Source organism: Rhamphochromis longiceps, linkage group LG15, assembly GCF_057381845.1.
Source record: "Rhamphochromis longiceps isolate RC_006_pf linkage group LG15, R_longiceps_female_GT1.1, whole genome shotgun sequence".
Taxonomy (NCBI): domain Eukaryota; kingdom Metazoa; phylum Chordata; class Actinopteri; order Cichliformes; family Cichlidae; genus Rhamphochromis; species Rhamphochromis longiceps.
In genome coordinates, this window is record NC_140571.1 from 5,454,024 (window position 1) to 5,477,997 (window position 23,974).

The window sequence follows — 23,974 nt, forward strand, 5'->3', positions numbered from 1 at the left end:
TCCTGCTACAAACAGTCAGTTTACCAACTGCGGCAGGAATGGAGTGATTCATTGACAGCCCTATCTACCTTGGGATACATGTGTCATTGAACATTGGACCTGATAGGAGGATGCCTTTTTTTTTTTACTTGGTGACAACGAAAGTGCCTGTATATGTGTATATTAGGTAAGGAGCAGTTTGAGCTATAAATAGGGCTGAAATGATATGCAGAGAAGGAGTGGATGCTAGGAGCGCAAAGAGATAAATATGGAAATATGGAAATGCACGCAGTGGATTAAAATTTGATGAATTTCAAACAAAATTCCACCTCCACCATCATTTTTTTCTCCCCCCGTAAGGATTGTGCATGTGTGTGTGTGTGTGCATGTCACTCTTGTGCAATTAGCTTCTGAAGTCACGCTTGACTGATTGTGAAGCTTAAATCCCAGAGCCCACAGGAAAACTGCGGTGTACAAGCAGTCTGCGCCAGAGTTGTTAGGGTTTGTAATTGCAGGTTTATGGGTTCACAGGCCGGTAAATCTGCCCATGTACAGCTAAACGCTCTAGCGCACTAACCGTAGCATCACTCCCGCTCACCTCTATCAGCCATGACAAGTCTCCAAACTCTGGGTTTCTCTGTAATGGGAGGCGGGGGAGGCAGCATGATGCACAAAAGTGCAAACGTTAGATGCAATGTGCATGCGAGGCAGTGGAAGTCTCACAAGACGAGCATAAAAGGGTACAACGCTCGGTTTATCTCGGTTTATACCAAAACATTTGTTGGACAAATAGGCACAAGTGAGTGGTTTGGATAAAAGAGAAATTGAAGACTAAAGAAGTCACTTCATTATCACATCAAACCATGGCTGCTTCCCTTTCATGTCCCCCCCCACTTACCCACTGCCAAAAAAAGGCAGACACCTACATGAAAACACACGTATTGCCCCACTCCACCTACACCAACATGCCACACACAGACGCACACTTTTTCAGTGCTGTCTCCTGGGTGCTAATCTAACGTGGGTTTGTCTATTTCTTCTTGGCTTTGATGTCTTTCACCCTCTCCACCTGACTTGCCAAAGTCACCTGAGAAGAGAGAGCCTATCAGGCTCCCGGGCTGTCAGCCATGAGCAACAGAGGGTGGCGATTAATTTCACCTAATCACTGTCCCAGCATGATTACCAGCGGGAGCTGCTGACCTGAATGACATTTGTGAAATGTCTTTCATGAGTGAAAACAGCTCTCTTATGTCACTGACAAGCTCTTTGCTTTTATTTTGTGCCAAGGGACCGTGAGCAAGTGCAAGAGATGGGTGGGAGTGGGGTCGAGGTCAGAAACTAACAGAAACAAAAGAAAGAGGAAAAAAAAGGCTTGGCTAGAAAGATATAGGATTAATGGACTGTTCTAAGGAGGACTGTTTCCGGGTCTGAATTAATGGCAATCCCCCTTTTTTTAAAAACAAATTTGGACAAGTAATCCTAAAAAAATCCCCCAGAAACAAAACAATCTAAAACAAAAGAAAAAACAATAAAGTTATCCTGACATTTATCTAAGTCATAAACTTGGTCTTTAGACAGTAAGAGTGGTTGCTGAGAATGAGTCTGCCACCTGATTTAATGTCCATCAAGTATTCATGTCTTTGTTCATGTGCATAGCAAGATTTTTTAATACCCGCGAGGGCCCTTTTTTCCCTTAATGCTTTAGATTAATAACAATAAACTGAAACTATGGGCACGGAGGACTCTACATGAAATTTCTGTAATATTCTCAGGCTAATGTGTTACGCTTGGGATAAATATAGCGCACAAAGATCTAAAATTGTTGACAATATGCACTGTTATGTGTAAACACACATCAAATAAGTGAGCCCAAATACACCATGATATAGATGGTTTGTAATTACTGTTTGCTGAATGATGCACTTTATTGCATTTCATTTACGTGGGTCACAAGGTTAATAACCCACTTTAGTGATATATAACATTCATCTCATGCAGAAGCCTCTGATGGAATATGTGAATCCAGCATGTAATTTATTGTCAGAACATTTCCTTTCCCTCCATCTCTCAAACCCTCGGCAATAGTGACCTCTATCTCATGGCTACACTCCACAATAACTACCTCCTGCTAACTGTATCTATTTGGTGTCATCTGTTGCTTCACACTAAAGCGTGATTGTCGAGGCGGATGGATGAGTTTGGCGGGAGGCTGAGGGCATGATGCATCTATTTCTGCAATAAGTCCACTCTGACGACGGCGCCTGTGTAGCAGAGATATCTCAGTAAACTGAATATCATTCTCTGAGACATGAGATATGAGCGTGAGCAGTTTCATGTGCTGCTCTGCTCTCAGTGCTGTCGGGGGGATGAAAGGAGGGAGAGGAGAGAATCCACTGAGAAACTCGTTCAGACGCGATGGTGTGGCATACACATTTCTGTGCCGAGAAACAAAGAAACAGTGAGTGGACACACTGCAAAATGAGAGTCAGTCAGAAGCGTAATACCCACATGGCTAGATTTCCAGTGATGTTAAATATCTAAAGGCTGTTGTGACAGTTTATGGCTTGTTATATGTATACTTTACTAGCTGCAGTGCACAGTGATAAGATGAGGCTGCGTAGGTTCCTTTTTTATTTGGCTAAACATGAGGGTGGAGTGATGTCTGCTTGGCCAATGTTCCCTCAACATATTCAGCAGACCATTGTGCAAGTTGCATTTAAAGAGGGCAGAGGTATTTCTGGTTCCAGTTTATTCAATTTCTTTTTTTCATATGGCAGATATAATTTGTACTTTCTCAGTTCTGCAGCAATATGCATTCAATGACAGTCCTTGAGCCCACATAATGATTTCCACCACAGAATGTGCTGGTTATTCATCTTTTAATGAAGGTCTCCCTGAGGGCAGGTCACAGTCATTCAGTACTGGTTGTTGGCCTTGCTTGTTGTGTACAAAGACATCTCATCATATTATGTACTGTAGATTATGGAATCCATAAATGCATTAGAAGCAGAGTTAAACTTTCTGGCACAACTTTAACTACTTTTCAGGTAGGTAAAGAAAATAAAATCATAACGAGTTAAAGCTCCTGCAACACTTGTAGCAAACAGAACAACATTACCGACTGACTGATGGCTTTTGGCTTCATCATTTGCCCAAATAGTTATTCTGAACTAGTTGCCCACACAGTCTTTCTCAAACAGGTGAACCGCTACCATATTTCTTTCATAAGTCTTTCTGACTTGCCGTGTTACTTATTAATGCTTAATAGTTGTGAGTTATTTCAACAGGTGTTTTGGTTATTCTTACACAACCCTTGCTCCTTTAGCAACTATCTGAAATGTGAGGCTAGGATTAAAATTTAAAAAAAGAATACATGTTTAAAAAAAATTAATTCCTCACTTTCAGAATTGTCTATTGTGTCTTTGTAGAAATGAATCTACATCAGATCTGTAAAACTTCTGCTGACAGCTAAATTCCTGCTAATAGCCAAACTTTAGCCCTGTGAATGTATTGTTAAAACTCACACTTATTACACACAATAGTGGCAAAGATGTAATATTATTTCAACTTGTAAAGCTGTAGAGCAAACTAAAAGAGGTAAAAGTAAATATATACATTAAAGATTTACTATTCTGGTGAGTTCTTTGTGGGGGGGATTTTTATCAACTAATGACATGCAAACTCTGCCTTTTGTGCTCTCTGCGATAAACCAGTGATTCTCCTAAAATGTTTGGGAAAAAATGATGCTCTGACTTTGTCCATTGTGCAGAAAAACGATAGGATAATCTACAAAATACTTTATCTCATTAAGGCATGAAGGCTTCCTCCTGTTTAGCTTGAGATTTGTTTGGGCAGCATAAAATTGTTGTTATCGACTGTGTTATAGAAATAGACTCGCTTTTTCCTGTCTTTAGTCTTACTGATAAACAGGCTGTAACATTAACTTCATGTTCACTTTATAGAGCAAGAACAATAACAATCTTATCACCGAGTATCTTCAGCGTGAAAGCATACAGGTGCATTTGCATTGATGCAGAGGATTAATAACAGTGCAAATATGTCACACACAACTATGGGTACCAATTTAAATTTCAGGGTTTTTTCCATTTAAGTCAAACCTTTGACTTCTATTGTGACATCCATTTAAAGAACTTTTAATAAATTTATTAAAAATCAAGTGTTTAAAGTCAAAGCCAGTAAAGCCAGAAAATTTAAAAACACACTTTTGAAAACACATCTAATAAGCCATTTCTGAAATGAATGTCAGTGACATTTACCATTTTGATTTATATTTAAAAAAAAAAATACTTTCAGCTTAAATAAAATTTAAAAATTAGACCATTCTTGTTTGCTAATGACGTACATAAGGTCATGTGTTCTTTTATTTCTTTTTCTGCCTTGACAGCATCAGTCACAACTCACTTAATTGACGTCAGTTCATTTAAAACATTTTTGCCTGGATTGTAACTGGCACCTAGAAATATGAGAATAATAATAATAATGACTTTTAAAGAATTAAATAGGCAAAATAGGCTTGCTGCCAATTATATGAAGAACTTGTTAGTCTCCCATGTGTCTGGCACTTACTTACATCTGGGCTGCTGGTTATTCTAAAGTTTCAGCAAGTAAACAAAGATCAGCAGGCCTTTATCATTAGAGCTCTCAAACTGTGAACAGTCTGGCCAGTCAAGTCACAATGTCGACTTCTTTATTGTCTTTTTAGTTTCTTTTAAAAACGTTTTTATAGCTTTCACAACCGTCTGATAGATGGCAATGTTGGTTTTAATTTTCTTGTACATTCTTACTATTTATCTTATTTTCTTTTATCCATGTCTCAGACTTTTTAAAACATTTTTCCTTCTGTGAACCTCTTTGTAACTTTTAGAAAAGTGCTTTATAAAAAATAATAATTATCAATACTTACAAATAAATAGCAGGTTTTGTTGTGATTCCATCTGAAGAACAGTAATAAATATCTAAAACTCATTTGTAATAAAAACACTTCATTAGGTTCATTAGGTCAGATAGCTTTATGTGTGCTATTTTACGCCACTATGGGACTATAGGAATATTTGAAATGAAATATAATCAGTAGGTCAGTTATTGGCGGTCACAACAGCTGTTTTATTAAACTGTGAAGGGGCACATCTTTGACATTGGGGGGTTTATAGCTGCTTCACTGCTGTCTCTGCCAGGAACATTAACCCAGCTAGACATGCAGGGTTAAGGCTTATAAAGGGCAACACACCACCCTTGCCATGGCACTTCTTTGGCATGCCTCTGTGGCACTGACTAACAAGCATTGAATTATTCATTAAGTATTTCAACATCTCTGCGTTTATTTGAAATTAAATTTGTACTAGGGGACGGGGAGGAAGTGGCTTTCCTCTCACTTTCTCTATGAAATGTCCCTTACTGGCTACCATTCTGCCTTAGGCTACATATGCGCTCAGTCTTTTTCTCTCTATCTTGAGTCATCATAGGATATACATTAGGTATCAAAGTAATGGTCTTTCAGGCCACAGTCATCGGGTCTGGTTAAGTATAATTACTGCCAGTTGAAGTAGCAGTGCAGCCTAAGTGAATATAGATATATAGATTTTGATAATGTAGCATGATGGTGAAAAAAAATCTATTTTTATTTTCTGTAAGAGCTTATTTATAAACGCTGCATAGCTTGAAGTCAAAGCTCTGAAAACAGATTATGGTTAAGTTTACAGAGAAGATGCAGTTTTCCTCCAGCAAGAAAAAAGCCATCGTTCATTTTAACTGTGCTATTTAAACTGTTGCTTGAAGAGAGAATCTAAAGAACGCTACAACTCGATGTCCCTTAGAGACAATGCTTTTCCAATTATGCTGCGCTGCGCTGTCATGTCTGTAGGTGTAAGACCAGCGCCTGTTTGTTCTATGTACTCGTGGACATTGCGTGTGATAAATGGAGGGGCATATGTCAGCAGCCTGACTGAAAGGGCTGCAACCCCTCACTTCCTCCCGGTGATGGAAATGGGGAAATAATGAGGCCTATTTCTGCTCTGTGTGAGCAGTGTTTGTGTTTGTATGTGTGTTGGGGGGGTAAGGAGTAATGAATCTCCTCTTCATCCTCTCCCTTAGACACTGGCATCTGCCTCAGCCCATCTCCTCTCTAATTCATCTCCCAAGGAAAACAAGCAGGCCACAGACCACTGATCTAAACAACAACACCTAGAAAGCCACCATTAGAGTTGGAGGCAAAGCATCAGTGACATGATGGAGTTCTTTTCTGGTTTGAGCCTAATGACCTTCTCCTGTGTTCGGTTTGGACACCCAAGGAAGGTACATCTTTTGTGAACGATGATTTGAAAGCATGTTCTCTAAATAAATAAAAAAAAGTAGAGCATGGTAGCAGTAGTTGGACAGCAACAAAGAAGTTGAAAAAATAAAAAGCTTATTCAAGTAAAGCAGTAAATGCCGCTTTTAAGACATGTTGTAGGCGACATGTGTGTATTTGTTGGGGAAGACAAATGACCATTTCAGACAAATGAAAGAGCACTGAATAAAGCAAAATAAATCAATGTGACCTCTATTTGCGAGCCCAAGAAGAACATTATTACTATTAGGATTTGTTGTATATTGGATATATATTGATCCAACACTAGGGAAATATGATATTCCAGCTAAAAAATAGAGATATTCCTATTTATGTATTTCATTTTGGATTTTTACATCAAATATCATGATACATCAAATATCATGATACATGGATATATCTGAATAGGTATTATTCTTAGAAACTATTGGTTGGGCTAACTGAGGAGATATGGATTTCAACTGACCTTTAGTTTGTTTGTTGGAAAAAAATTACTCAGTTATTAACTATCTAAGCCACAGCACTTAATCACATGCATACTTGTGCTAAAGTATCACGCCATGAAGTTTCATGTTTTTATTAGAAAAAAACCACTGAATCTCCGATAATGACCACTAGGGATGGGTATTGATAAGATTTTCACGATTCCGATTCCATTTTCGATTCTGTTTAACGATTCGATTCTTTATCGATTCTTTTTAAAAAAGGAGAACACTAAGGTCGATTAGCTCAGAACTTTGTTTTTTATCTTCTCTTTGAATAAGATAGAAATTTAGGAGTAACATGACCTTACAAACCCAACAGTGAGATCTTAAGAGATCCACAGCCTACGGCTCTTCAATGGGGTGTCACAGGGTCCCCAGGAAAAAAATTGTAAATGTAAAATAATAAAATAAATATTCGTCTGTAGCAATAACAAAGTATAACATAAATTATTCAGTAGCAATTACACAAGAATATCCAGTAATGTCCCTGCCTACAATTAAACACATTCACTTACTGAAAATCGGGAGCATCTGCTGCGGCAAATGGGTGCAAGCCTTTTACCACAAACTTAGTCACTGCTCGGTGACATTCGTCTATCCTGGCCTGAAAGGAGACGCTACCGGTAGACTGCAGCGAGAACTGCCAGCATCTGAGCCAGCCAGACTCTGTCTGTCTCTCTCATCATGGTCACCTAAATGCACAGTAATGGCAGGTTTTGTAATAAGGCAGATCGCGCTAACATAATATACACTGTTAGTTGATTATTTACCTGCCGCAGTAACGGGAGAGGACGTGCAAACGCTACCGCTGCTGCTGGTTGAGATTCACGAGTCCGGAGTGGAATTAAAAACACGACATTCATTTAAGGTTATCACGTGTTTTGTGAGCAAATGCTTTTGCATATTCGTAGTGTTTCCTCCCTTAAATGAAATATCTACTTTGCAAGTATTGCAAGTTGCCCTGTTGTCATCCGTTCTCATAAGGTATAACCAAACTTTTGAGCGTTTGAGCCGCTTACGCGCCGTGTTTCCTGCCAGGTAAATGACACAACGTGGTGACGTCATTCGGAGCGACTGGAATCGATAAGGGAATCGTTTGCAAAAATGGCAAACGATTCCAGGGAATTGAAACAGTGGGAACCGGTTCTCAACAAGAACCGGTTTTCGATACCCATCCCTATGGTAGGAGTATCAAATCCAAAAGCATTCAGAAATGAGCATCTTGTGAAGTCAAATCCTTTCGGAAGCACATAGTCGTTAGTTTTTTTTGTTTTTTTTTTACATTTCAGATTGATCTTTTACTGCCTTAATGACAAATAACAATGTCCGTCCCTGCAGACAACATTACGTTATTCACAGGATGAATAAAAAAAGAGTTCTATTGACTCAAAAAAATGAATCCAAGGTAACATAATTATCATGTTGATTTTTTAACTTTATATTTAGGTCTTTTAACTGTTTTGTTTTTTTAATGTTTCCATAAACGATGGCTGTAAGATAAACAGCTAGCTGTCATCTGTTGCCTTCTCCTCACCCAGAGAGATGTTAAAAAACAAAAAGCAGATCAGAATGAAATTCTACAAGGGATAATCACATTAGCATACACAACACAAACACACTGCAGTATGTTTTAAGCTCCTGATGGCGAGAAAAACAAAGCCAAGAGATGAGGTTGACTTCACTACTCTGATTAAGGGCCCCTCCCTAGAGCGAGTCCTTGAAAGAGTAATGGGCAGTCATGAACTGGCTTTACCTCCATTAACCAAACCAGCAAACATTTACATAATGTACACATAATGTGTTGATTCATTCTGTCCTGATTCAAACAAGGCTCAGATAACTCACTGCGGCTGTATCGTGCTATTCATCACACCAGGTCATTTACATCCAGAAGCACTTTAAAGGCACTGCACATATATCTTGATGTACATACATTATGGGATCTTTTCAGAAAACTATACAGGTACATATGTATCCACATCACCTCATATCATAGGCTCATAGATCATGTCACATAGAAGGACTAAGATGGAGCTCATCAGCCATTTCTCGTACGTAACTTTGCTTTTAGTTTCAAAGGGATGATGGAAATTCAATTTAGGGGTTTATTACCACTGTCATGTCAGACACTGGCCATGGACTCAGTATGTTCAAAATTTAATATAACTGACTATATTTTGTGTATAGTTTGTATAATTTGTGTATTGTGTCTGTTTTGTGTATGTCTGTATCTCCAAGAACAAAAAAACAAATAAAATTCAGGGTCATGCCATATAATAAGCACAATCCACAGAGAGGGTGATGCCATAGACTTTTTCTATGGATTAATGAATAATATTGAAGCTGGCTCCTGTAAATCTGCACCGTGAAGTAAGTACTGATTTTAGATGATGTGCCTCTACTAATTAGTATTCATCACCACAAATATGCTGATTGTTTTTAACTGACTGTATCTTTTCTTCTAAATTTTTAATTTTGGAAACAATAAAAATAGTCACTATCTAATGATGACTTATCTTAACTACAATATCCTAAATTCCTACTGCATTTTCCTATGTTTCCATATATTTTAAACATTACAGCGTTTGCGTACTGTTTAGCAACATATCCAATAACGACAGCTTACATGGAAGCAGGAACAGGTACTATGTAAACCACATGTAAAAGGTACGTATGGTATACAAAGGATATGCTATAGGTTCTATGACTCTATGACTATCTGTGTGACAGATGAGCTATCCATAATAGCCATTTGCTATCCTTTACTCATCCTGTCTCAATAATGGAGACAATTAATAATCATGAACAACCACAAAACTTATTGGTGCCATGTGTGTCAAGCAACCCTCCCACTTTTGGCTGATATTGATATTAATTAATACAACAACAACAAAAACAACAAAACTCAGAGGAAAGATACATGCAAATGGCTGTAAGCGACCACGCAACCACTGCTCTGTGTTTTAGCACTTGGATTACTATCAGAGGCAGGAAAAGCTTCATTAATCTAACCAGTTATATACTTAATTGCATTTTATGCTGTCTTTATGGACACTTTGTTTTTTAATAGATTTGGAACTTGGGGAATGAAGCTGTTTTAGGACATCCTGAAAAGCTATTTGCCCCTTACATCTATCCATCTATCTATCCATCTATCCATCTATGTGCACCTTGGTTAAACACTGCAATATGAGGACAGTGTTTCATTCCCATGTCTTTATAGACCATTTTCTTGTAAAAACCCCGACTTTCTGTTTGATACTTGCACGCAAGGTTAGAAACATTCAAAAGTCAGCCAGAGATGCTTTCACCCATTTCCTGGATGTTCTCCAGAGATGATAAAAAGGATATGTAGATCATTTGTTTTTATCAGTAAACAGTCAATGTAATGTTTTAATGTAATGAGAAGAGGGTCCAACACTTAACAATTGTCAGTTCTTTCAATCTGGGTTATAACTCAACCTATTGAACCTGCCTCCAGCACCTACTGCATCCAGCTGAACCCATTAATCCATAGGCTCCCCTGAGATCACCATCCCACACACTTCCCTCTGCCCATACCCAAATAAATTACCTAGTCACTTTAGAGGAGCCTCTCCTGAGTATATAAATGCAAGCAGAGAGGGCAAACATGGGTAATGAAAGGATATAGGAGTTAATAGGAAGTGCATAAGCATCACTCAAAACTCAGGTTTTATCACCGTAGTCTGTTTTTCTGAGTTAACTTTTTCTCCAGAATGCCTTTTCATGCTCTTGCTCTACATACACATTTACACCTTTCAGCAAGGCAGCCTGAATAAGACACCCAATGAAATAGCACATGCCAGTTTTACTGACCAAACTGGATAAAGAAAAGCCAGCACGTCCACAAAACAAACACCATCAGCTGCTGTTTGGTCTCTGAGCTCCTTCATGAACTCCATCGAGGAAAAGCAAACATCAAGCAGACACATTTCACCAAGTGAGCCCACCCTGCATGCTGCTGCAAAGTGTTGCACAGCTGAGGAGGCCTATGCCAAGACAAGTTAAGCCTTTTGACATGTTTGTGAGTCAGGACCTCACTGGTGAAGAGTGTGTTCATGCATAAGTGTGTGCTTGAACCCAATAGGAAGCATCAATTTTTGTTTCCTCTCACACATGAGACCATGTCACACAAAGACATGGGTGCATACTTAGTGCTTCTCACATGTCGAAAATTATTCAAGCTCAGTATTAACTCCAAGTCCATGGCGACACACACACACACACACACACACACACACACACACACACACACACACACACACACACACACACACACACACACACACACACACACACACACACACACACACACACACAGTGTCCTTATTAAAATTCGTTGGCTTCTGCATCAGTGCTGTAGAGTGAGGGCTGCATAAGTCCTTCCAAAGATAACACAGAGAAAGCAGGCTATTGTCTCTTTCTAATCCTTTTGAATGAATACCGGGAAAAGTGAAGCTGCAAGTGGACGTTTCAGTGCAATGACATCTACAGCCCAGTGTTTGCACAGAAAACAGGTGTTGTCTGACAACATCAAAATCATTTGCACAACATACTTAGGCAGTGCAAAATACTTCTTTCTTGTAAACTCTGGAATTCTTTCCCTTCTCTGTATTGCATTTTTATATGCTCAATTTATTCAACGCTTGTTTAAAATTGTTTAGAGCAATACATTTTGCCAGGGCAAGCAAGGCTAGCAGTGCTTGCTCAGGGAAATTTAAAAACATGTGTTAATTAAAACATAAACCTTTTAGCAATCTCTCTCCGTAAAGCTCTCCGTGCATTTTGTTGCATGTTTGCATCCTTTCTGTAAATTACTGCTATCTCGTGGCCACATTTGGCTATTGTCTCTAGAAGCTGCCTTGGCCAAATTTAGCATGTTAGTAACAGAAACAGAGTGCAGCAAGACATAGAAGGCTGTCAGTTTACATAAAAGAATAAAAGACCAGCAACACAAAATCAGGAAATGGCATATTTCAGGAAAAGCTGACCTAGATGGAGGAGATCTAAAGACTAGTCATTTGTTTTACATTTGATCATTTGTTGGATTCATTTTAAATGACTGTGAGGTAAATCTGACAATGACTGTTTTCTGATTTGCATATTAATAATTTTTAGAATTATATTACTTTTTATTCCAGATATAACCAATGTATCAACTGCTCCACAGTGATCAAAGTGAGACCAAAGTGATGCCTTCAGATAACCTGATTTAGCCAAGACTAGACTTAAATTATGTAAAAGGCACAAGCAAGCTGCAAATCTTCACAGTGGAAGACATAGCATCTAGGCAAGGGAAAATATATTTTGTATTGTAAGCTTTCTGGCTTCTGTGCCCTGATTTCTATTGACCAATCACATTTGAATAGACTTTGGTAGCATGTAAATAAACACTGCAAAAGGATTGCAATTGCCTAAACCATACTGTCTGATGCTGAGATACATTTTTCTTTTCTTTTTGTAATACACATTTGTAAACAATAATTGCTGGGAAAACACTGAAATTTTGGCCTTGATATCGGTTATTAAACCAGAAAACCTAAACAAATGGGTCTCTAAAGACTTTTAGATTTCCCATTGGCACTTTGGGAAAAGGAGCATACATTTATTGACCAACTACCATGAAAAGGAATAGACCAGACTCCAAAAGTTCTTTCTCACAGTTTGTTTTTTGAGCAGCCTCTTCAATGTACATTTTTCCTCAGCTCGCCTTCTGGCCAAATCTCGTTTAGATATATTGTGCTGGTGATGGTCAATGAACTCCCTGAGCCTGCAATAAGCTGCCCCTGAAGAACTCTTAAGCTCTCCTCGATCAGTCACTCAATGAAACATTAGATGCTGCAGCAAAATTAATGCAGCTGAAATTAAATGAGAACACTGAAAAGACTCCCCTTCAGGAAAAAGAAGTGAGCATCTTAAGCTTAAAATCGATCAGTGTAGGAGTTGGGCAAGGTTCTTTATTAACTTTGCAGAGGACCTTCCCCATAGACCCAACTGTGGACAAACACAACTGAGGTGTCAGCAGGTATAAAATGTGCTTAGATGGACTTCTGAGCCTTGTAAATACATTAGCTTTGAGCTGGGTATATAGCTAATATCAGCTCCTCCCAGCTGGAGAGGGCAGTTATTACCATTAATTATCCCTTCCTCATATTGTCCGCTGTTCACAGAAAACTCTAAAGAGAACTTTTGCGTTTCTCTGTCATTTTATTTTCATGTATCTGTTTCATGAATCTACATTTAATGTTTTTGTTTAAATCGAAATTTATTGAAAGAAAGCACAACAGGGTGAGGCTGTGTGTACAGAGGAGGGAAGCATGCTCACTGATCTAATAAAGATACACATATAATATAAGATTTCGAGTGCTTTTTTTGAAAATTGAAAACAGGACCCTTGATTCCAACCAGCAGAAGCTAAATAAATAGACTCAGAAGAAAAGAGTAAAAAGGAATCAGCTGCAGAAAGATCATTCAGGTTTTAAGCCTCTCATTGTAAACCATGCTGGGGCCCGTGTCTCGTCATGAATACTATCTTTCCTTTACAACAGAAGTGATATAGTCCATTATTGCTGGTGTTATTTGTCAGATGTAAACAAACGAGTATGAAGACAGACATGTAAGATGCAGCTGAAACAGAAAGCAAATATAATTCATGGCTTTATTGTTGTGAGGTCCGGAGCCACAATATCTATTTTAATACTAATCAGAAATTGTAGCTGCAAACCACTAAAAGCAGCGTGTACTGCAGAGGGCAACAAATTAAATTCACCCCCAGGGGACAGCTATAACGTGGCTCTGTAGAAATGATGTGCTTTTACTGGATGCGCAACATAACACATTTCTTGTGAAATACAAACATGCTGTGTTACAAGGCCAGATGCAAGGAGATTACAAGGACAGCAAACAAATGCCATGATCTAAAATATGCATGGAATATTCCGTGTGAGTGTGTGTGTTGTATAAATTACCAAATTACTGTAACCAATGGACATTGTCTATATATTAAACTATGCATACTTATTCACAGTAGCCAGCTTGTTTCATTTACATCGCTATCATTCACCAATGACAATCATCAGTTTGCTTTCAACAGCAAGAGAACTAAGGCTGCAAAATACCGTATGATGAAGCTGGATGAGAAGCCATGCCTTTCTATTATGCTAAGGTTGTGTCTCCAGTCTGTCTCGGGCTTCATTTCCACGTCTTATCCTGCACCTCTTTAGTGCAGCCAAGGTGAAATAGTACACAGAAGGAACACGGTTCTAACTGTCAGCAGCTGAGATGCATTCAGCCCCATCCTCCTGCACCACTAAGCCCTTCCACAAGCTTTCTAAACAAGTTTCAATTCCACAACTTTTGCCAGTGTCAGTCCAAATAAACAAGTACAAGAATGTAGCCCACATGCTGAAAGGGAATAAGACAGAGACATGAAAGAAGAGTGAAAAGGAGAGCAAGTTAACAATGTACTCTGTATTTATGTGGGGGACATGAGAAGAAAGCACAGAGAGGGAGAGAGAAAGAGAGGGTATATAAAGGGGAACTGGATCACACAAGATGGTGCCTCATTTATTCATTGTTCAGTCATGCATACTTCGAAGAAATTATGCTTCTTTCATAAGTTGAAAAATGAGCAACACTTTTTGTGGATTTGGGGCCTCAGAGCATGCACGCTAAATGGAGAGCATCAGTGAAACTGTTTTAGACACGCGGTATTACCATAAAAATGTATATTCATCATTAACATTGTTTTCTGAGGGTAACTGTTAATCAACAGAAAATTATGAGACACTATTTAATACCAATAGCATTGAGGAACATTTGGCTCCATTTGGGACATGAAAGACTGTCCTAGAGTGTATTCCTCAACTGGTTGTGAGTGTTTGATGCTTGTTTCTGGCAGTCACTGTGAAACTGATTCCAACAGCCTCGTTCATGCAGACCTACAGACCAGTCAGTGACCACCCTGGGAAACACTGGTTACTAGGGAAAAGTGTGTATTCTGCAATTGGTTGGCAAGTTGGTTGCTGTAGGTAGGTTGACAGGAGTTGCTAGCATGGAATTGGCTGCAAATAGGTATACAGTGCTGCACCACAAACCTCCTTGTGATTGCTTTGGTAGCTAGTAGGTTGCTGCTGTTGCCAGTAGTTTGCATGGAAGACATCGACTTGATATGTCTGCGATCACCCGCAAACTGCTTGCCAAGTGGTAGCAAAACTGTTAAAAGAGAGGATTTGCCTTCAAAGTAAAAGCTGCATCGTTTGACTTGGCTGCGTTGGTTGTAGCGATAATGCACAACTCTTACTTTGAAGGCTATCATGCTCTCATTCTGACATGTATTACACTTATTCAACAATCACAACAGAATGGGGAGTAAATGCTGAGCATTTGTAGACAAGTTAGGATTTTCCTTCTTGGGTGACTCTTGTTGCTACTGTGCTAGGGTTTTGTTTTGTTTTGTTTTTTAGGGGATAAGAGGTTTTCTGCACTGTATGGAACAACAAACTGCAATGAAGGGCATTATGTGTCCTTGAGACTGAGTGCTTAGAAATGCCAATTACTTTGTACTTCACAATAAAAGTCAGTTCCAATGTTATAAACAAACTTGGTCAGGATTATTTATCACAAATGATTTTCAAACTGTTTTACTAACCGAACTATGGCAAATGTATGCATTGTTAACATCCCAATGTTTTACCAGTGCATGCCAGCCTGAGCTTTTCTAAAGTCATGAGGCAGACTACAAGAAGGCTACTCTGTAAAGCACAGCACAAAAAAGACATAATCAAGTAGCTATGAAGTCATTTTCAATGAAATGTTCCCTGCTAACGCAAATTAAATCAAGCACTCGTATAATGTTGACACATAAAAAAAAGAATTTTTACTGTAAATATACTGCCTCAAATCACTGGCATCAATGCAGGGAACTGCAGGAGTATAAATCCTAACTTGTGAAAAAGTGCCTGGAATTATTGTAGGTGTTGCTGGAAACTAATCAAGAGCATCACTACCTTTTTCTTTCCTCTGTGATTGAAAATGATATTTGGAAACAAATTAAGGACACTGGGGTCATTTATTTTCAAAGATACAACATTTTTTTCCTTGCAGTCTGGCATATAAAAAGGAGAGGAAGGGACTGAGAGCTGCTGAAATCAGTGAGGCAGCTTGGAGATCTTTCAAAGGCAAGTCATTTTAAATGTATCTCAGTAGAATTTCATGAAGCTCAAACAGTAAGACAAGCTCTTAATTATGGCATGACTACAGATTTCTTATTGAACATTAAGTCCAGATTTGGCTATCTTTGCACAAATAAGTAGGCTGGAGGGTGTCTGATGGAGGGCAGTGACTGCTATTCCTCATCATGAAGTGAAATAGGATAATCACTGACAAATCAATAAAAGCAATAAAGTTAAGTTTGTTATGTTTGCTTAATGAATGCTAATGAACTTTTCGCATTTGTCATGCAGCTGCTTTTAAAATAAAGAATCTGCATGTACAATGACTGACTTTACATCTAAGTAACATTCTCAGGAGAGGAAGAAGAAGTTCTGTTCTTATGCACTACATCATAATAACTACTTTTTATTCACAACAGAAATATGGAACATTGCTATTTTTGGGCTATGCATCTTTGTATCGTTTCATCTGTTCACCAGCTGTCTGTGTTAACATTTTGCCTTATAAATTAATACTGCAACACCTGTTTCATTTTACATTCTAATTTCTTTGCAGGATAATAAACTGATTCAATTCTAAAGCATACATATATGCTGTTCCAGGCAAGCAAAAGGTTCTTTAGTTGTATGTTTTACTACACCACTACGAGGCTGGCATTGCTGCAAAATCAGGACTGTGAACAGAAACATTTTCAGGGTCATGGCTGTCTGGAATCTTGCCAAAATAGAATTACACTGAACAAAAATATAAACGCAACACCTTTGTTACTGCTCCCATTCCCCATGGGATGGACGTAGAGACCTAAAATTCATTCCAGATACACAATATAACCATCCCTCCCAAACAGTGGTCACAAATCAGTCCAAATGTGTGGTAGTGGGCACATCTGCTATATTGAGATAATCCATCCCACCTCACAGGTGTGCCACATCAGGATGCTGATCTGACATCATGAGTAGTGCACAGGTGTACCTCAGACTGCCCACAATAAAAGGCCACCCTGGAATGTGCAGTTTTGTCTCACAGCAAAATGCCACAGATGCCACAAGCAATGAGGGAGCGTGCAATTGGCATGCTGACAGCAGGAATGTCAACCAGATCTGTCGCCCGTGCATTGAATGTTCATTTCTCAACCATAAGCCGTCTCCACAAGCGTTTCAGAGAATATGGCAGCACATCCAACCGGCCTCACAACCGCAGACCTCGTGTAACCACACCAGCCCAGGACCTCCACATCCAGCAGGTTCACCTCCAAGATCGTCTGAGACCAGCCACCCAGACAGCTGCTGGAACAATTGGTTTGCACAACCAAACAATTTCTGCACAAACTGTCAGAAACCGTCTCAGGGACGCTCAACTGCATGCCCGTCGTCCTCATCGGGGTCTTGACCTGACTCCAGCTCGTCGCCGTAACAGACTTGTGTGGGCAAATGCTCACATTCGATGGCGTCTGGCACGTTGGAGAGGTGTGCGCTTCACGGATGAATCATGGTTCACATTGTTCAGGGCAGATGGCAGCTGAGAATGTCCCAGTTCTTGCATGGCCAGCATACTCACCGGACATGTCACCCATTGAGCATGTTCGGGATGTGCTTGACCGGCGTATACGACAGCGTGTACCAGTTCCCACGAATATCCAACAACCTCGCACAGCCATTGAAGTGGAGTGGACCAACATTCCACAGGCCACAACTGACAATCTGATAGACTCCATGCGACGATGTGTTCCACTGCATGAGGCAAATGGTGGTCACACCAGATACTGACCGGTTCTGGGTCCTCAGACCCCCAATAGCGCAAAAAAACTGCACATTCCAGGGTGGCCTTTTGTTGTGGGCAGTCTGAGGTACACCTGTGCACTACTCATGATGTCAGATCAGCATCCTGATGTGGCACACCTGTGAGGTGGGATGGATTATCTCAATATAGCAGATGTGCCCACTACCACACATTTGGACTGATTTGTGACCACTGTTTGGGAGGGATGGTTATATTGTGTATCTGGAATGAATTTTAGGTCTCTACGTCCATCCCATGGGGAATGGGAGCAGTAACAAAGGTGTTGCGTTTATATTTTTGTTCAGTGTAGATGGAAGAATAAGGGTCTATTGGTCAATCCTTAGCAAGGTAACACAGATACAGTCTCTGATAGTCACACCTCTGGGCAGTTTACCATTTGCAGTCTGCCGCACTTGGACTTCTTTGAAACCAGGAAGAAAAACATAATAGCAACCACACACAAAAACACACACACAGAAAGAGGCTAAACTCACAAGAAAAAATACAAAGTCCGTGAACAAAACAACCACAACCTTATTACTGTAAAGCAACAATGGGCAATTGTTTTTGGGCAATGTTGGAAAATGAAAATGGTCTGTGCTGACTCAAATTCATCACACTTACAGTAGACGTCCACCCTAATGGACTTGATGGCAGGAGATCCAAGGCCGTTCTCAGCCTTGCAGTAGTAGCGGCCTCCCTGGGTCCTCTGGATCTTTGCGATGTGCAACGTTTCGTTGAAGACGCTGGAGTCCTGGAAACGATCTGACACACTACCAGCTGTCTTTGTCCACCGTATCTACAAAGAAGAAACAGTGAAAATTACTACGCGTTTCAACGACTTGACAGAAGAGACACAGAACAGACTCAGTTAAGAAGCTAATATACAGTGTAAGTATAGAATAAATACCACAGCCAACATAAACAAAAAAGGGCAGGTAAAACAGACTTGGTAAAAACTCTGAAGCTGTTGCAATCTCAAGACTAAGCATAATCCCTCCACTGTCCGAATCCATGTTTTATGAATAGATAGATGAATAGAATAGATTTTAAGCGCCTTGAGGCGACCTTTGTTGTGATTTGGTGCCATATAAATAAAATTGAATTGAATATCTGAGCAATATTGATCTTCAAATCTAATCAATGTGGTCTGTGCAGTAGACATAATATATAATATTTAAAAACAAATTACCAAACAACATCTATAAAAATAAGTAAAATAGAAAATAGAAATGAAGGTCTGTCTGTATCTGCTGCCCTTGCTCTCCCTGCAGATGATGTAAATCAAATTCTCCGGACAGCTATGATGACCTGCATGTTTGCCACTCTGTTTTTCACATGATCCTGCATTCATTTTATGCGGGAACATTCCTTCTCGAAGCAGCTGAAAGGTTCTTTTGTGAAGCGCACAGTGTTGATTTGGTACCTAAAATCTTCATCTAACTCACTTTCCTCTGTTCCACACAAGACTGACCTCAGCATGGCCTTCTCAGTATGAGTACCTTTCACGAACTGATGAGACCCAGTTAGCCCATGGCATTGAGGTGTAATGAAAGGTGAAATAGTGTTACTCTCCAACATGAGGTTGTAATTGACTCTCCATCATCTCCCTCTCCTGTCCTCATTAAAGCATACAGCATGAACAGGTACTGTGACAACTCTGGCCCGGGGGCCACACAACCAGAACCGTGAAGCATAAAGCGCCATTCAATCCCTCATCCTAAGTAAGCTACAGATGGACTGGCTTTGCCTGCAGAGCCTTACATATCTCTGTCTAGGCAGGGGAGGCTATGAATTAGAATCCAATATCTCCACACTGTATGGTGATAGCATCATCTTGGATACTGATAACATCCCATTTTGCAGCGATAGCATCAGATGGAACAGGGATATCATTGCATGCAGGGATAGGGATTGGGTGCTATCACAGAGATTGCTGCAGCGCTGCTCTAGCTGTAGGGTTTTAACCATGACGACTCCATCCCAAGGTTACGACAGTATGAAGTTTGGTCATTTTCCAAACAGATACGAGAAAGGAAAGGGAAGGGTGGGTGGCCCAAAACCTGATAATGTTAAACTATTTCAGAGGCGTTTTTGGACCTTGGGGGTAGAGGATGACATGAAGCAAAAAATTGAAGCTTATCAGTTTCAGATTCTCTGTCTTGCTTGAGGTGTTACTTTTCAGAGAGGTAGAAATAAATTAGATACCTTTAAAATTCATATACAGAGAGTGTGTGTAAGTTACTAATTCTTTTCAACAACCTCTTCCCCCGAAAAGAAAAAAAGATTCTGCTGTCAGACTGTGCTTATATACCATCCCTTTACACAGAGGCCATACTACCATTAAAAATAAAAGCCTCTAAATTAGCACCCGGCATACAAAAGGCTCCACTTGGCCTGTTTAAAATGCATTGAGAGACACTGAGAGAAAGCACTTGATGAAAAAGCCCAAACTCAGCAGCTGATAGATGCAAAAGCCACACCGTCGGAAAATCTGGGGCCCTGTTCTAACAGTTAGGGACATCATGAGTTCAGCACAACAAGCGCTAAAGTTAAATAACTTATGAGCATAAATTAGATGGGAGCAGATTTTCTGAATACTGTGTCACTACAGTGCTCTGGATTCCCTCATGCAAATACAAAGCGAGCTGGCTTACGGCGACCTCAGCAGAATTCAATATTCACCCAGCTTATACCCCCAGTCATTTTCTTTGGCTTTTGTGTAAAGAGCTTTGAGTTTTCAGAAAATGCAGTATCAATAAATGCATTGTTAGAGTGACACTAAGAAGTGGGTATTCAAATAACTCTTTATATTTTCAAAAAAGGGAAATTGCAGCAGACCACATTATTGGTGAGCTTTCAACTCCTTCTGTACCCTCAGGCTATTTTCATTCCGGCACTCTTCTGACTTTTTTACCTCTGCCCACAAGGGGCGTCCTGAAGTATACCCGGTGAGAACAGTTTGACCCTCTTCACTCTCCTCAGTGCAATGCAAATACTCTTGATCTGAGAGGCGCTGGCAGATTTGAGCAATATGATAATTGTTCCTCCCAGCCCACTGAAAGCCTAGCTGGGTTTTTTTTCTGTTCTCTTCAAGGACTATGTCAAACAAAACTCGTAAAGTACCTACAAGTATACAGAAGGGAATGTGCCAAACTACCCGTGGTGTACCAGCTAGTAACAGTATTCTAGCAGAATATTATTCCTGTCTGTGCCTTCTGATTAAAAAAACTGCTTTATTTCACATTTTGTGAAAGCACCATGACAAAGCGAAGTCAAACACAATAATAACGCTTTTTTTGTTTTCCTTAAATCAGACAACCCTAGCAGGAATTACAGTATTTGCTTACATGGAAAGCAGAAGCTTGTATAGATTAATATCCAACTGAATATCCCAGCAGTGTCTGAGACCACACATGCTGAGATGTCACAGCACGAGCTAATTAAAATGCACCCAGTGTCTGTTGTTATGCAGTGATCATATGCTGGAGCACGCATCTTTGGTGAATCTGCCATATTGCCTACTGTGACGTTTCCCTCTACCGAACTCGAGACTAGTTTCTAATTGCCAGCCATCTTTTCTTTTAGACAGTGACATTGGTCCGCGCTGCACAGTGGTGCAGACAAGTGTGGCTGAGCATGACAATCAAGTGATCAGAAAAAGCAGCAGGGGGTCTACAAATTGAGAGTGCACTTACACAGCAGGTCTATATTAGAAAATACTGGCCTTCATAAAAATTGGATGATCATACTGTATGAAACGCATCGCAGTGACAGTTTTGATGTCAGAACCTGAATCAAAGAGGACAAGCACAAGACAGTGACATACACGAAAATGAAACTACATCTGCTTTTTGTTTGTTGAACTGCATAGTGTATGCTTGACTGGTGCTATTAAATTCACTTTTAAGACTATAGGTGGGTTGGATAGGGTGCAGATTAAGGGAAAGCTATCAGACAGATCCCCTTTTGATACTGCAGTTTGTATGGCAAACAGTGGAAAAATAGAAGGTTACATCATGCTCAAAAAAAGCACCATCTGCTAAAGACACTGGCACTGTAGGCTAACTGTCATGGGAGCATCCAAAACAGATCACATACTCCAAGCGGTCTGTATAAAGCGAAATATCCTAGGGCCTGAGGTCAGCTTATTTGTACTTGCTGACCCGTGGTGCTGTGAGTCGAATCTGGCTGGCCAATAATTGAAACACACACAAAAAAAGGTGTTTGCGATGTGGTTTTGCTGGCTATTGGAGCTTGGTACTCAAACAAAGTACTGTGGACATAATGGATGGAGGCCAGGGCAGAGGAGATGGGGGCAGATGGCTTCATCATCAGGGACTCTTTGATGTCTGTTCATAGCATCAAAGACAATGAATAGATCTGGAGAACAGTGACCATGAAAGTATGAACAGGAAAAGCTGTTTATATTTATGTGGTGGTCTGACAGAGTCAAAAACACCCAAACAGTCAAAGAAAGACAAATAATATGATTAAGGAAGCAAATAAGACTTATGAAACACTGTTTTTTAAAAAGGAATGAACAAATCTATTTTTCTTTCCAGCTTTGAGTCATCTATCGATGTGCAATTCTCTAAAAAAATAATTTGTAAAATGTAAGAAAATATTAAAAAAATGTGTACAGTTTCATAGAAACCCAGAGGACATTTTTTACATTAGATTTACATATAAATATGTTTTACATTCTTCAAAACACTGAACAACTGCACATCTTTGCAATTAAAAGCTTTAGCCAGCTGTTTGTTAATATCGCTTAATAAATGACTTCTTACCAAACTAAAACCAATTAAGTTCTTTTCCTTGAGCAAATGATTAATGGACTGCTGCAATACACAGAGATGTTAGTCCTGTAGCAGAGGAGGCACTGCATCAATGAGGATTTTTTCAAGCCATTTGATATTTGTCATCCTTTTTTATAAATTTGGTAAAGATGCAAAAATATAAATTTCAGGACTTCTAGACTCACCAGATTTCATGATTCTTATCTTTTTAAATTTTCTATAAATCATTAACTTGAAGATGTCAAATTATGTGCACTCTTTGAATTACAGTTTTAGTAAAATATTTAGTTAAACAGCCAATTCAATTTAAATGTATTTATTTAGAGTCAAATAACAACAACAACAACAGATCCTAAAACCCCAACAATCAACAACCTCTTATGTCCCCCCTTGGCGACAGTGGGAAGGAAAAACTCCCTTTTAACAAGCAGAAACCTCTGGCAGAACCAGGCTCAGGGAGGGGCAGCCATCTGCTGTGATCGGCTGTGGGTGAGGGAAAGGAACCGGGACAAAAGACACGCTTTGGAGGACAGCCAAGCCACTTGTAGCTAAAGACAGAAAAGTCAGCAACATCACTAAGGGGGCGAATTTTGCTGGCTGACCTTCATGATCACACCCTGAGATGTCTGTGACTGTACTGAGCGAGGGTTTTCCCCTCATAGTCAAGAGGTTTATTAGATGGGGCATTGTTTGGTGCAAAACAGGGCACTGCTTATTTGCAATTTCTGAATCATAAGCTGTTGAATATACCCGAACATAAGACGTTATTATGACCAAAGCATCAGATGTTGCTTATAACCAGTATATTAGGCCGTTTCAAGTAGTATTTGAAACAGTATGAGACAACAGAGCATATTTTAGTGTTGAGAAATGTCTTATTCTTTTCCTCATAGAGCTAAGATCTGAAAATCCTTCTAGCGACATCTGTACTATACATCCCACAGAATTAGATTTAATTGGTCCCTGATCCCTCCAGATACAAATAGTCCCAGCCTTTCTGCATAGCCCAGGGTAACACCTTGAAATGCCTAACCCACAAGTCAGCAATGAAAAAACACATATGGTGTGGAGTTGACTGACAGGAACATATATTTATTTGACAATTAAATGGAAAGGCAGAGAAGTCTTGCTGCTGCTACAAGTGTGTTTGTATGTGTGCCTGTATTGGCTGGATGCATGTATGACTTTATTATTAGAAAGCCCTTGTTTTTCTTTCTGAGGTGGGTGGGCGGATAGGCACAGGGCTGACAAGGAGAACGGCTACAAGGAGGATGCTGCCTGTTTGGACACAATCCAGAGACTCCCACCAGTGAGAAGGCCTATAGGGGTGTCTCTGTAATTTAAGAAGTGTGCATATTGATAGACATGTGAAGAATTAACGGTGGCAA

The 23,974-nt window shown here is 39.7% G+C and overlaps 1 protein-coding gene across 1 annotated transcript in view; it reads right to left on the reverse strand.

Annotated features, from left to right (window-relative positions):
- The window catches only part of LOC146651871 (MAM domain-containing glycosylphosphatidylinositol anchor protein 2), a 200,936-nt gene that overhangs the window by 99,320 nt on the left and 77,642 nt on the right, over positions 1-23,974 (reverse strand). The window contains exon 3 of the mRNA XM_085382565.1: positions 18,409-18,583. Within this exon, the coding sequence (XP_085238691.1) occupies positions 18,409-18,583 (175 nt within the window). The remainder of the gene's footprint in view (positions 1-18,408; positions 18,584-23,974) is intronic.